Source organism: Cyrtonyx montezumae, unplaced genomic scaffold (genome assembly GCF_038088225.1).
Source record: "Cyrtonyx montezumae isolate F1298 unplaced genomic scaffold, pur_monq_1.0 scaffold_13, whole genome shotgun sequence".
NCBI lineage: Eukaryota > Metazoa > Chordata > Aves > Galliformes > Odontophoridae > Cyrtonyx > Cyrtonyx montezumae.
This window is the reverse complement of record NW_027071859.1, coordinates 17,515,666-17,531,633: the sequence shown is the minus strand read 5'-3', so window position 1 is coordinate 17,531,633 and position 15,968 is coordinate 17,515,666. Positions and strand designations below refer to the sequence as shown.

The 15,968-nt window shown below is 35.1% G+C and overlaps 1 protein-coding gene across 2 annotated transcripts in view; it reads right to left on the bottom strand.

Annotated features, from left to right (window-relative positions):
- The window catches only part of PXDN (peroxidasin), a 573,716-nt gene that overhangs the window by 508,169 nt on the left and 49,579 nt on the right, over nt 1-15,968 (bottom strand). For both annotated transcript variants that reach the window (XR_010621880.1, XM_065730770.1), the window contains exons 12-19: nt 14,987-15,145; nt 12,956-13,068; nt 12,531-12,687; nt 10,518-10,626; nt 9,925-10,082; nt 5,819-7,322; nt 4,798-4,932; nt 1,746-1,954 (exon numbers count right to left, since the gene is read on the bottom strand). Coding sequence is in view for 1 of the 2 variants with exons in the window: in XM_065730770.1 (XP_065586842.1) it covers nt 1,746-1,954; nt 4,798-4,932; nt 5,819-7,322; nt 9,925-10,082; nt 10,518-10,626; nt 12,531-12,687; nt 12,956-13,068; nt 14,987-15,145 (2,544 nt within the window). In the remaining variant the exon portion in view is untranslated. The remainder of the gene's footprint in view (nt 1-1,745; nt 1,955-4,797; nt 4,933-5,818; nt 7,323-9,924; nt 10,083-10,517; nt 10,627-12,530; nt 12,688-12,955; nt 13,069-14,986; nt 15,146-15,968) is intronic.

The following is a 15,968-nucleotide window of genomic DNA, read 5'->3' as shown; positions in this document are numbered from 1 at the left end:
CCCGGTACAAAAATGACAGGGATCTCCTTGAAAGAGTCCAGCAGAGGGCCACAAAGATGAGGGGATCTGATCCACATCTATAAATATCTAAGGAGAGGGAAGCAAAGGGGTGAGGCCAGACTCTTCTCAGCAGTGCGTGGTGATAGGACAAGGGGAAATGACCAGGAACTGAAGCATAGGAAGTTCCACACAAATGTAAGAACTTCTTCACAGTGCAGTGACGGAGCAGTGGCACAGCTGCACAGAGAGGTGGTGGAGTCTCCTTCTCTGGAGATGTTCAGGACCCACCTGGACGCCTACCTGTGCAGCTTGGGCTAGGGAGCTGCTTTGGCAGAAGGTTGGACTCAATGATCTCTAGAGGTCCTTTCAACCCCTACAATTCTGTGATTCTTTGAAATACACATAAAATGCAATGACATGGGAGTCTGTATTTTATTTTTTAACTTAACACAGTCTAGGATAATTTTATTTACAAAATTATGAGAAATATTTTAAATGTGGAGAAGATATATTGCTTAAATGCTTTTATTCTAAAAAAGAAAGTAATAAATTCAAATCAACAAAATCTATTTAACTTGAATGCTTATCCTGAATGTATATTGTGTATGTACTTCACCTCATACTAGTGCTGGGCCTCCAGTACCACAGAATGAAATACTGAAACTGAATTACCTAACACTGGATTCCTGTAGAAAACATTACACCCATTCATCCACACAAGAAAGGAGTTCCAGCCATGAATACTTAATTTTTTAATTCATTAACATCTGCACAGACTTAAAAAAGTTCTAAGGAAGGGAATACAAATAGGCAATTTTTTAAAGACAGTTAGTAGTTTACCTTCTCTTGTGCCTGGCAGTTGTGAAACTGTGCTAAGTCCAGTATTACTCTCTGCTAGTAATATCCTTGAATGAAAATACAAGCTTGTCTGTTGAATGGCTCTGTAGTCTTAAGACTTTCCAAAGATAACAACTTCTCAACCAGGCTCAGTGATAACATAACTTTTAGAGAATCAACACGTAATTACACAGCTTTGCAAGTTTTCCAAACTGTTGTAATGAATGTATTTGTGAAACTGACTGTCAAATTGCATGAATCCTGGCAAAGTGAACTTATTCTGAACTGGTAGAACATAATTTATTTGATTATGGTGAAGCATTTGTAGAGTGATAATTGATTCTTTCTTTACGCCTCCAGTATATATAAGGATTATTTTGAAGTGATACTGAAAGACTTTGTATTGTGCTAGTAAAATTACAACCTCAGTAATATCTAGCGGTTTATAAGCTATTATCATCAATATGAGACGGGCAAATGTAGTAAATGAGTTGCTTAAAAAATTAAATAACTTTGTAAAAATTAGGACACAACCTGAATGAAGTGATACCTTGTGAAAAATATTCAACAAAATCTAAAGTATCTTATTTTCCCAGTCTCACACAGATAACCATCATTTTGGACTAGATCTTCCAGCAAATATATATTTTTGTAGGAATCTATTTTTCAAAGTTGTTTACTGGACAAGGCAAAACAAATATCAGTTTAAAAGCTAAATTTTGCCGCATCTTAGAATAGTTGAGTTTTTTTCCACTTCATATGACAGCTGAGTTTGTTCTCATGGTAAAGTCTTACTAGGTAGAACCCTTCTTTACACGTTGCCTTAAATTCTGAGGTATTTCACAGACAAGTCTCTGTCCCTGGGGATAATTATATTTTACCAAAGGAGTTAAAAAGACACTACTGACCTTCACAGCAATCTTGCCACATCCTGAGATCCAGTTTAGGAATATCTTCACAGCTACTATAACCATAAGGAAATTCAGCCACCTTAAAGACATCATGCTGCACCCTGGTTATGTTGTCACCATTGTCACACAGAACTCTGGCAAGAGATGTCTGCTTGATTTGAGTGAGCTGAGCAGGCGTGAACACACCTGGGTTCTCATACCATAACCTGTAATCTCAGAAAAGACAGGTTTGCTAGTGAAAAATTAAAACACGTACTTTTCCAGAAAACTTGCAATACTGAATTCAGAATTAAATGAGCTATTTTATAATCTTATTCTCAGATATCATTACTTTAGAATATAATAGTTCAGTTGAAAGGGACTTAACATAGATCATCGACTTCAGCTGCCTGACCTGCCTGACCAAGGGTAACCAAAAGTTAAAGCATATTAAGAGGCATTGCCCAAATGCCTCTTGAACTCTAACAGGCATGGAGGATCAACCACCCCTCCAGGAAGCCTGGTCCAGTGTTTGACTACACTCATAGTAAAGAAATTTTTCCTAATATGCATTCTGACCCTCCCCTGGCACAGCTCTGTTTTGTTCCTATTCGTCCATCAGTTCCCAGGAGCAGTGATTGGCACCGCCCTTTGGGAGCTGCAGGGAGCAGTAAGGTTGTTTCTTGGCCTCCTCTCCAGACTGGATAACCCAAGTGACCTCAGCCTCTCCTCACAGGGTATGTATCCAGGCCTGTTACCAACTTTGTTGCCGCCTCTGAACGCTTTCAAGGACTTTTAACATCCTTTTCGTGTTGAGAAGTCCAGATAAATTGTGTCTGAGAGTGAGATCCAGATGCCTAGAGGCATCACTTCTGCCCCAAGTAGTGTTGGGCTGAAACTCTGACAGGGCCTAAGTCATTAACAACACATTTGACATATCTTTTTGTTGTATTTCGAGAGCATAAAAATTGGCATTAGACTACTAAAATTAAGGTTCTTTAAAGGTAGAGCTTTAAGTCACTATTTATTTTTCCAGACAACTTTCCTATGGATAAGAAAATAATTTGATAGAATTGGTGAAAAGATTAGAGAAGAACTAATCTATACATATTTTATTATTAGATAACAGATTATTTGTTTTAGTATAGAATTATTTTTCTTTGAATTAATTCAAATGACCACATTAATTTAGGGACTTATTAATGTATGCTCAGGTAATCCATGAGATTCAAGAAGGAAATACTGTGGCTTAGAATAATATATTTTGATTTCATTCATAAAAGGACAAAAGCTTTTATGAGTACAAAACATAAATAATACATTGCAACAAGAAAGAAACCATCCTTCTGAAAGAAAATATTTTAAGTCACCATCTGGGATTTGGAAAGATTTTATATTACTCTAACATATAAGAACCACTTACTGTGATTTTGTTTACATCTCACAAAACTGTGAAGTTACCATTCTAAATTGGTACTTTTTAAATCAATTGTGATAAAAAATAAGTTGAAGGCTTTTTAAGCTTGACATAAAATTCCACAAAATTTTATACTAAACCTAGAAGAATAGTCAACAAATTTCACTTTACCTACTTATTTTTTCATTTTTATAAGTCATTGGACAGTCGCCAATGTAATTCCAAAGACTAGGATCAGAAAAACAGATTATGAAATTTCCATCTTGATATAAAGTTAGGCTTACTTCCGATATCACTCCTCCCTGCACAGGCATATTTATTTTGCATGGTGCTGACAGCTTTGTTCCTCTGCCCATTGTAAATGCTTTTCAAGGAAGAGAGAGTTGCTTTCATTATGTCTAGTAATATTTTACTATTTTCTGGCATGCTGCTTCAAAACATTTGTACTCCTTGGACAGCAGAATCCCATTTTCTAAATATTGACTGTTTTCCTATAATTTCTAAATGTTTTTTCTCTGGGGAAAAAAATATTTTCCTGAAAAAATGCACACAGCTGCACAAAAAAAAAAATATAATAATAATAAAAAAAATCAATACCATTATCCTGTGGTGACACATATAGCAACTTGCCACCAACTATTTGGAATACATACTACATATACATATCTCTTTTACTCTGCCTCCAGGCATGAGGTTTTTATGTTTCACAGCTTAATGTTTAAACAGATTTGATGTGAGAAAGTTGTTTACAAAAAAGTAAACAAAAAGACTTGTATTATTTTCCATAGAAATAAAAAAGCCTTTATACTACCCTAAGTAACAACTGCATGACCTATATAAATGAATTAGCAATAGAAAAAGTGAATTAAATCTAATTCCCTACATTCTTCCTGTATGTCTCTTTCACTAGGGTGGAATTAACCAGCACAAGTCTTTTGACCCTCATGAAGTGTAAAAGAGGGATTCTAGGTCACAGTGTTAAAATGAAGAAAATGTTGACTTTCAAATTCCAAACCCGTGTGCTGAAACTGCCCAGAACTCTGGCTGTTGTAACAATAGCAATGATTTTTTTCTTATTCCTGGTACTGTAGAAATTGAGAATAAGATATTGCTTGTAGTACGCATGTAAAGTAATTTAAGAAAAATGATCAAATTGTGCTCTTAGGGACAACTTGTCTGTTTTAAATGTACTTTAGGTGTACAGACCACCTTTACTGAAATATGCACTAGGGTCATATACACACAGCAGTATTTCCTCAACTCAGGCTTAATAGCAGACATAGTGTCTTAATTATTGCAATTTCTTTGTCAGTAACATAATTAAATACCAATGAAATGAGATGAATAACATCCACTTTGCAGAAAGGTAAGTGACTTGAGTAACTGGTAAAAGAAAGCTCATTAGTGACCCATGATTAATCAGAATTTGTTGGCAATGGTACTTTTTGAAACTCAGTATGACATATTTACCATATAAAGAAGCAAATGTAAAAAGCAAATTCAAAACAGCTGTTAATAGTATTTTGAACCTGTATTTTTCATCTTTCAAGTGAAAATAATAAACACAGTTTGATCTTGAAACAAGGCATTGCAACTGCTTTTAAGCATTCTCAATTAAAAATTACTTTTGGTTTCTGTAGTATTTCTATTTACCTGTCTCCATCCCTAATACGCCTAAACTGGGTGCTTAACAGACACATCAAAGTTGGTCCCAGTCTGCTTCCTGGAACTAAATCTTCTACCATTAAAGCAGGAAATAGGTCTATGTTCAGGGGAGAGCCATACAACCTGTAAGAAGAAAAATACAAATATTTATCATTAAATATTGTCCATTTATAAAATAAAATAAAATAAAATAAAATAAAATAAAATAAAATAAAATAAAATAAAATAAAATAAAATAAAATAAAATAAAATAAAATAAAATAGCCCACAATAAACCTTCACACACAAAAACAGTACACCATAAAACTAAGGGGAAAATGTATGTTTAACATAAAGTAAAAAATGACCATGTTGGTGCTACTTCTTTTGTGAATAATTTGTGGTGTACGTATGAGAAATCCTGCAATGTAGTTTGTGCATAGGAGTAAGAGCATGGGATCTGGGAGTCTATCCCACAATTTCCTTTCTTCTAGTAGCTTTTTTTTTTGATACCTAATAAACGCTTCTTGCCCTTCTGTATGCTTCTACTTTAGCCAAGACTAAGTCTCTGGTTTTGTGTAGATAAGCTATGGATGAAAGTCAGTAGTTGTCGATACAGTTAAAGGAGCATAGATCACTTGTGATGAAAGATGCACACATGAAAAGACGTACATACAATGAATTACATTCCTGTTTTAGATTAGTTCCTGTTTAGTATAGAACTGAATGTGTAAATCTGTGCATGAACTTGCATCAAAACAACATTCATATTGAGGAACATTTACAAAAACAGATGTTTCTAATTAATACTCTCATGAATGCATGCAACTTCATTTTGCTCATCAAGATCTAGAAGTGGAGATATCAACTAGATGTGGGAATTTTCCTCATTTATTTCCTGACAGATTGAAGTGTCTTAAAAAATCTCTTTATACCTCTCTTAACATATTTTCTTCCAGATAAGACATTTAGCTATTAATTTCACATGCACATTTAGATAATTGATTGCTTTTCTCCACCTAAGGCTCACCTGCTAAGTTTTTCCCTGATTTCAGGATTCTTAATTTCATTTTTCAGATCTTCAAAAGTCTGAGCTGAAGAAAGATTACAGTAAACTCTAAAATCATGGTAGGGAGGAATTCCATGATCTCTGCCTCTCTGAATATTCATAGCTGCCAGATCTAAAGCCACAGTACGTGCCATGGAGAAGAGTCTTTCTGTTAACTCTGTATTGAGTAATTGTGATGGGACACGCATCTTACCAGCAACACCAAACAATCCCCTTAGAAGTGGATCAATGCCTCCTTCATTTACAATCCGAAATGGAGAGAAGAATGCCTTATGAAGAGGTAGATGGCCTTGTGGAATAGGTTCAAAGTTTTCATCCAGTCGATACAGAAAAGGATTAATGAGTGTGTGACCAAACCTAAAAGCGGCAGTTGCAAACTCATTAGTTATGCCAGAATTAACACTGGGATCATAACCTTTATATTCGCCAAGCATCTTCATGCCTACCTCTCCAAAGATCTTAGGTAGCCAGTGGCTAAATGTAATGTGCTGCATTTCTGCACCAACAATTTTGCGTGTTTCATGATATATTGTGTCACCATCCCAGTGTGGATTGAGTTTCAGTAGCTCTGTGGCAATTCTGTTGTGTTCTCTAAACCACAGTGTGTGGATACTGGTAAGACCCAGCTGTTCATTAGAACGCTGATCACCAGCTAAAAAGCAGGGAATAGGGCTCTCATTTTCATCCCTCATACATTCTGTTGGTGGGCCAGTAGCAAATGGAAGAAGGGGCTTGCCAGATCTTTGTACGATGCCCTGTCTCAGAAGACCCCTTTGACTTGCCAAGTCTCTGATTTCCAGTGCTTCATGATCTGAACTGCCATACACATTCGATGCATCGATATATGAAGTCAGTTGGTTAATCTGTTCTCGTGGGTACACAGAATTCATCAGGAGAGATGTCATGCCACTTCCACAAACTGGACTGGAGCGTACAAAAAACATGCAGCGTGCACCGTTTCTGACTCTGGGATCGTTTGGTGGTATCATTATTGAAAAGCATGGAGGATCATTCGTGCAGACTGAACTGCAATGCTGACCATCTGAAAATCTCGCCTCACTTAAGGCGGCAACGGTGAGGTCAAGGTCATGGTCGAGAAACTGACCCCACTGCATGAGCATGTGAGTGTACTGCTCATCTGGGGTTATGGTTTCAGTCCCAATCAGAGTAGTTGAAACCAAGCGAGGCATTGGAAGTGCATATCCATTAGAGAGTCTCCTGGGTTCAATTCCCCGAGGCAAATTAAATCCATTTTCATAGACTGACTTTAACAGACGTTCAAAGGCTGTCAGAGAAGCGCCCCACATGGGATGCTGCAGATTGTTGCATGTTCCATCATGTGTCCTGTATTTCTGGTGAAAGCACATATCTGAGCAATTGTTCACTCGTCGATGAGCTGTACAGCCTGAGAGATTAGCTATCAGATTCAAGTACTGTGGGGATACAAGGTCATTATAGTGATAACCTGAAACCAGAAGAGAGAAGAAAGAAAATCAAAGACTTTGTAGACCCAAGGTTCACAAAGATCATGCATTTATTTGGAATGTTATTTTGATATACTATATTTTTCACTTGATGCATTGATCATGTTTATATATTGCAACATTCCTTCACTTGAGGAATACCTACTATTAGATCAGAAGAGGATTATGTAAAAGGACAATTCAAGAAGAACTTTCATAAAAGAGTTCATTTCTTATTTGGTCATATAGTATAGATATTTTCAGAAATAATAGCCTCATACTGAGAAAAATTCCTCATATTAGTAAAAAATATTAGTCAGCGACTTATTTAGATTTTGAAATTTTCTCCTTTAAAACTTGATAATTCAGTGAACATATTGCTACTTTGCTTTGCTTTATTGCAGTATAAGTTGCAATGCTGCAAGAGAAACAAAGAATAAAAAGTACAGAGGAAAATCACCGTGACCAATATAGTTAAACAGAAGAGTGATCTGCAAGACAAGAGGTGTGGAGTAATCTGCATTCACATTACTCACAGCACTTCACTGCAAACTAAAATTAGTGTTCGCATAACACCTGGCACAGGTTTCCTCTTGGATTCACACCACTCTCGCCTGAAACCTTGACACTGCTTCATGTTCCAGTGGGTGGTGACATTTCAACTAGGGGTTAGACTTGATGGCTTCTGCTTGAAGCAAGGAAGTCTCCAGGACTAGATCAGCTCAGCTCTACCCCTGTCTGTCTGCCTTGAACACTCCACCGAGTGAGACTTATCAGTCTTTCTGGATAAGTTGTCCCAGTGCTGCGCTGGCCTCCTGGTGAGAAAATTTCCTAACATCCAATCTGAACTTCCAGAGCATCAATTTGTGGCCGTTCCCCTTGTTACACCATCTGGCACTGAGGAAGATAATTTGGCTCCACATATTTCCTTGGCATATTCCAAGATTTTACAAAAAAGTCTCTGAATATCAATTGTCAATTTTCTCAACTGTTCCCCATCTAAAAGTGCTAAAAAACACCTTTCACTGGGCTCTGCATTTGGAAATAAAACCAAATAGGGACAAATCTGAGTATTAAGACCTAAGAACTAAGCTGTTTAAATGAAAGCAGATTTGTTCTAGCATTCAGATTTTCCTATCAGACAGATTTGCATAGATTTTTTATGGCTGAAAAATAAGCTCTGGTTTTGAACAGAATTTGCAGTATCACAGAAAGTTGCCTGATTCTGTGTTCATTAACTTGTATTTACATGCTTTAATGTTTTTTTGTTTTGTTTTGTTTGTTTTTTAATAAAGCTTAGATGATTGATTTCTTCAATCTTACAAAATCTAATGAAAAGCAGCTAAGGTATTCTCATACATTAGATTCAAATATCCTTACTGCTATACTGCACTATGTGAGTTTTAAATTTGATATGTTTGCATATGCATCTAATCAGAGAAGCAAATTAAACCATGTTGCTCTTATAAAACACAAGCCTTCAAATAATTTTATATATATTTTTGTGGTTAGCTTTATCACAAATTATTTATTCAACTCTAATAAAGAGTAACAAGTTTCTTTTACTATCAAATTTACATTACTACACAAAGTGTGCAGTCTTTGGTCTTATAAATGCTTGTATAGTTCAGGGTCAGTCAGAGTTAAAGTTTTCGGAAGTTACAATAAATACTCAATTATAAACATCAAAAGGAAAATAGTAAGTAAAAATATTTCCTCTAGATTTTCAGTGTAGCTTTTGGCTATGTCTCAAGTCTGAAAACCTCTCCTAAAACCCCGTCATTATTTCCAATGCTTCAGTCCTATGTCTCAAGCCTATCCACACATATTTACACACATTAGTTGTATGTGCTCCAGCTGGACTTAATGAATTTGAACTTGGAATTCAATATCTAAAAAGTAGAAATAGTAAACACCAAACTTTTCTGATGTCTATAAAAAGCAGCAAGAACATTTTTCTCTATATGAGATCTGAGTTCAACAGCTTAGTTGGATACAATACTTAAAGTGGGTAGCAAATAATTCTTTAAATACTACTGTGGTACATGTAGAAGCCTTGTTTTGTAAAGAATACAGACTCTTCTTGTTGAAGCCTCTTTTCTCTGCATGATGACATCAAATGAATCTACTTAAAGAAATAGTAATAATTACTGATTCTTTTCAATACATAACAGAGAAATCTGTTTTGCAATGAAACAATGATCCTAATGACTTAACACATAAGCAGTTAGCAAACAGGATGTATCAGGCATTTCCATAATATCAAGTAAGATTAGGAGAAGAATCTGAGCCTGATTTTTTCCCTAGTATGTCAAAGTGAGGAAAAGTAAAACATTCTACAAAGAGGGAAGAATTCATCAAATCAATCAAGCTGAGTTTCACCATAACGTAGCAGTATGCAAACCAAGGACTGAATAGATAAATGTATTTTGAGTAATGTATAATGAGTAATGTGTATTTTGAGTAATCAGTGACTCATAAAAGAGTCACTGATTTCAGTGTAAGGGTTCTGCAATTGGGACTCTGACAATCTCTCTTGGAAGTATTAATGACTTAAGAAGGCAAATACACTCCATCACAGAAAAATAAGGAAAGAATACTGACTTGTTCCATTCAGGTCAACCATTAGACCATCCTGTACATGATCTTGAATAAGCTGTAATGTTCTTTCAAATATTTCCCCAGCTCTTGCTTGCTCAACAGTGTATGGATCCCTTGGGTATCGAAATAAGGCTAGCAAATCATTTGGAGAACGAGGACGACTAATAGGTAATTTGAAAAAAAAAAAGGTAAGTGCACAAAGGAGTTGTAAAATAACACTACATACAGTAAAATTTCAACGTGATTAAGACATACCTTGGTTACTCATCTCAAAATGGAAGCCAAACAAAAACAAATATATATATTTAATAAAAGAATATGGAAATAAAGAGTTACTACTAGTCTATTATAACACACCATCTCCCTATAAAAAATTATTGCATTAAAAAAAGAGATCAACGAACAAAAATTTGGTCTCTGCTACTTAGTATTTCAGTAACAGGAATCCTTTCATCCTGAACTACTACTGTTCCAAGAATGAATCCTATATTAATGTTCATTAAAATAATAATGAATGGCTTCTTGCTTACTAACTGTTCCATTTCTTCTAGAATATACTTTAATTTTGATTTATCAGTTAAAAAAGAAGGGGATACCTGTCAAACAGATGCGTACGTGTCGAATTTATTGCTCTGTCAACAGTTGCAATTGCTTCCACAATTGATGTTTGTACAAAAGGATCTCCATTTCGGCTGACATTAGGGACTACAGAAAGAGGAATTCACATGTTATTGCAAAAATGACCACACACAAAAAGATACTTCTATAAAACAGAGTCTAGACACGACATCATTGCAGTTGTACAAAGTAAACCCCTGTTCTTTAAGCACTAGTTTGTCTAAATATAAAATTCTTAACCACTTTGGAATTCTAACAAAACATATTACAGCAGAGAAAAATTTAGCTAAAATTATAGTTAACGCTAGTTTAAAAGTCACCTTACTTATAAATCTTAAAATACTGTAAGGATAAATGTACAACGGGTTTAACTGCTCGTTACAACTCCTACAATTGTAAGTAAAAGCGAACAAGAAGTTCTTTTTGACTGTAGTGTATTATCAGCTTTCAAGTGTTGATATGAAGAATGTGAACTATATTTAATTAAATAATATCAAGTTTTCCCTTTGAATTCAATTAGTACTGGATAAAAGGCTGAATTCAGTGCAAGAATGTAAGGGGTTAAAAAGGAATGTTACAAGTGAAAAATACTTGTTACTTCGTTTTGCTTTTTAGAATTTTAGAACACATAAACCACATAAATTTAAAGTGATTTCATGAGACCAAATAAAACATAAAATCAAATTGGAAAAAATAAAAAGGAAACATACAGATTTTTGTACTTTCCCAAACATCTACACTAAACTAACTGCTCTTTACTCCTGAATTTACTCTGGTAAGAACAGTATTAATCATTTTATTATTATCATTCGTTTTATTCTGATTACTACTTTGTTTTCCACTTTTAAATTACCTAGCTCAATAATACCCTGTTAAAAATTACATACTTCAGGGCTTTTACAACTCTTCATAGTACCAGAACACTAAAGCATAGACCTTTTCATGACATGCTCAATTGCAGCTGAATGTTTGTACAACATCTAAGGCCAATAAGCTTCCTTTCAGCCTAACCCAAGAACTACCAGATCCAGGGGTAACAGCTAACAATTTCCAGAGTATGTTTAGATTGGAAAAGCCACACAGGAAGAAGGGTAAAGAAGGGAAAAAGTCCAAAGCAAAAACACTGGAATAAAAATCAGCAGATGTACAAGATCAGCCGATACAAAAAACTGTTGTTTACAAGCTTTTCATTACTTTTTTTTTTTCTCTTTTCTGGGCAATATTTGATTATTCTTTCATTACTGGCAGCTTAGGTTGTGTCCCACATGAGCTTCAGAGCCTGGATAAGGGCAATCAAATTGAACCATTTATATAGTCAAATAAAAGGTATCTAGCTCTGTATTAATATATTACTGGAGCCCCTCAGGCCAGCTGCTTTGGACTGCTAACATACTCCATGCACTCAAAATGGGCTGAGCACAATGCCTAATTGGAATAAACCTTGATCCGCACAAATTATCAATCTCTGTAGCAGCTACAGAGATATACTGTTATTGATATGAATGATATAATATCATTTACAGCTTTGCTACCCTTGTTTGAGTTGTTTTGGAAAGCCCTGAATCATCGCAGGACCATTAATTGATACAAAAAAGCAGTAGCTGGTTATCTCCTCTAGGCTGCCTTCAATGGAAGTAATTTCAGTGTTCACCTTAGATATGTGTTCTGCACAGCTGTCTTTCTGATTAACAGTACATGCAGGCTGAATCATAAACCTTAGTCAGATATTAACTATACAGTACTTTATTTTTGTTTGAACTTTCTGTTGACAGCAGTTTGCCTTATAGGCCAATAAATATTAGAAGACAAAGATTAGTTACAGATAGCTGAATTAAATGGGGGGAAAAATGAGAGGTCTACAGGAGAACTAAAAACAAAATATATGGATAAAAGAAAGAATTCAGTATTTGATGAACTGTTTGCATATTACAGATTAGAAAAGTATTATAGAAATATCTAGTTCATACCACTGACCAACTCATAAACCTTACCGTTAACGCTAAGTACCATACTAACAGAGGAGTATCCTATGGTATTCCGGGCAACACATTCATATCGACCTTCATCAGCAGTTCCAACATCACGAATGGTAAGATATCCCTCTGGACTAACATGAAATTTTCCACTCTCAGTTACCTGCACTCCATCCTGCAGCAAAGAACAGTGTTTTGTTACTCTGGTGGTATATCTGAATGTCTGATCATTTTTTTCTTCTCTTTCCTCAAAATGATGGGCTACCAAAGAGTTATCAAAATGTTGAAGCCTTAACAGTGTCAAAGAACTCAGCATTACAGTGAGTTCTACTACTTCAATGCTTTTATTGCTAAGTCATTGAAAGTGGGAATATTAACTGGATATTCACAAATAACTGTTATTTAAATGTATATCAATGCCTGTATTACTGGCACTCTATTACCTTATTCCATGTAATTACTGGCTCTGGCTCTCCTTGAGCACTGCATGGGATCTGCACATTTGTGCCAACTTCTACTGTCATGTCACTAGGAACACTGGCAAATACAGGAGTCACTAGAAAAACAGACAACACATTGGTAAGTCATGCAATACAACTTGTACAAAAGATGATCTGAAAAAAATTGTTTGTTTCAGTAACATTTCTTAATCTATAATCCCATTCTGCTTGCAAGTTTTACTTCCTTCTAACTATGCCTTAAAGGTAACATTCTTTGTTCCTAATTTCTACTTTGGCTGATGTTTTCTGTACAATTAACTCCTTATGAAATGTGCAAGTACGATCCTTAAGAGAACAGCTCTGAGGAAAAAAACCTGTGAGTAGCTAACTTAGAACAAAATCACCAGAATTATGAGAAATTTACAATCAAATTCTGACAATTTTTTTTAAGTTTTAAATTTTAAATTGCAGCAACTGAGATTTTTTTTTACATAAAAAAGTAAAATTTTCCAGAACTCGCTCAACTCTGACTGCCCCCACCAAAACTCTTGAGCATCTGAACCCAATAAGGCCTAGGCCTTAAACATTCCACTTTTCAAGAATAGCAATCTAATTTCAGGGTGAATAACATTAACGTACTTCTTAATCCTAGTTTCCTTCAATTCAAGACTAACACCCAGACCTCAGATGTTAAAATGAGAAAAGTACAAAACCATGAAGATGGTAAGAACTGTATTTCTTCTGTAGTATATAAACACTTTGAGGGAGGTGGAAATGGAACTGTGGTTTTACAGAGAAGTATTTGGCCACACAGAATACAACCATTCAGATCTGGCCAAGGTGTTCCACTGTTTGTATGCTGTCTTGCAAATGAAGCATGATGTTTATCAAGGAACAAAAACCATTTCAAATAAGGGGTCTGCACTGTAGAGCGTGTATCTTCGTGGATGTGAGCAATGTCTTGCCAAGGACCATTAAACAGACCTTGATCATTAAAACAAAATTAGCCATAATGACCAAAGATTTGACATTCCTGAGATTAAAAGCTCCCTTGCTAGAAGTATAGAAAAAGAAAACGTTTTCTCTTATTGCATAATTAAAAATATTATTAAAATTAATGTATAGAGAGCTTCAATTTCAGGATGCAACCTTCAGTATTGTATCTACTATCTTTTGATTATAAATATTATTATGACCCTAAAAAATTGTGGAAGTAGCTTACTTAGAAAAACATAAGAAAATGGTGGATTTTTTCTACGTTAATGTTTTGGGTATAAAGGGTTGTTTTTCATTGTAAAGGTCATTCTGGTCTTTTAAAATAACACACTCATTATTTAGCATAGTTAACATAATTTAGTAAGCAGCAGAGAGATGTATAAGAAATCAGTCTAACATGCTCATAGAAAAGAGTAAACATTTTCAAAACAAAATACTTTCACAAGCATAGGAATACATATATCTACAAAATCAACCTCCATTCCTTTATATATAAGAAAAAGTATATTAGATTAAACCGCTTTCACAGATAACAGATTGTTCTAAAGGAATGACATTGTAATAAATAAAGCCTCCCTATTAAAAACTACCTGCTAGCAACAGATAGATGTGCTATAAAATAATGATAAGAAACGTGAATTATGGGCAGCAAATGGAACAGGAAGTTTTCTTAATAATAAAAGATACAGTCCCATTTTAAGTAACTCTTATCAAAAAAGGCCATGCTTAATTGTAAGGTTATGTATTTTTCAGGTGACTTTACATAAAGTCCATCTGGCACACTGACCCACAGACTCAATTTATAAAACCTAGTGAGGCACTTTACAATACAAACTCAGCAACCTACATTCATCGTAATAATCAGCAGAAGTTCTGAAGAAACCCCAAGTCTTATTTAAGATTCTCTTCAATAACATTTTTAATTCTAAACTAAGATAAATTTAAGCTATTTCATATTGACATATATGACATATTATGCCATCATTTTAGAAAAAGAAAATAATACAAGCACAATGTATTTAAATGTGGAGAACATACCTCGAGGCTGTACAGTCAGGTATACAACAATCCTTTGAGATCCAATGATGTTGACAGCTTGGCATTCATACTGTCCTTGGTCATGCAAGGCAACCCTGGAAATCCTCAGTGTACCAGAAGATAGGACTAAATGTCTTCTGTCAACAGACAACTGGCCTCCTGAAATACAAAGCAATAGCATTTGCTATTTATAACAGTAGGGAACAAAGTCTCTTTGTTCCAGTAAAAGGAAAATCTGTAAGATTTTAAATTCAATAAAACACTGGAAACAAATAGAAGCCTCTTAAAAAGTTTTTTAAAGACAACTCTTAAAAACAACTCCTGAAAACTTTAAATCACAGAACACAAACACACAAATATATAAATATACATAATCATAATCCTGATCTCCCCTCTGTCTCGTTTTGTGTCAGAAGTATTTTCATTCAAAGAACATAAAAAAGCATCCTAACAACAGGGCACCAGAAGAATGCCTTTTGGTGTTAATTTCATATTATTGTATGTAACACAGTCACAGTTCATCTCATCTGCCTAGAAGATCTAGAGAACCAATAACCAAAGGTCCGAAAAAAACCTGAATATAATGTAATGCAATGCAAATGAAATGAAAGGCACAATAGTCTCCACCCTATTCCTCCTTTCCATTTGACTGGAGCAAGTTTGGCAGAGGGAGAAACAGGGACATTATCAGAATCAAAAAGTTCAGGTGTTTGTTAGAAATTTGCTTTATCTATCATAATTCAAAATTCCTTAGGAATAGCTTTTCCTACTAGAACTACTTCATTTAATTGGTATCTACTTGTTCTTACAACAACCACTACAGTTTTCTTCTTGGGCTTAGTGCCTTGACAGCCCCTGACAAAGCAGTCAGCAGAGTGGATCCCCGTGTTCCTGTTGATCCACTTTGACAGAAACATGGTGGACAGAAATTGTACTGAGGGAAGCCTGGACTGGTCTGGTTTGTGAAGAAAGAACATTCCAC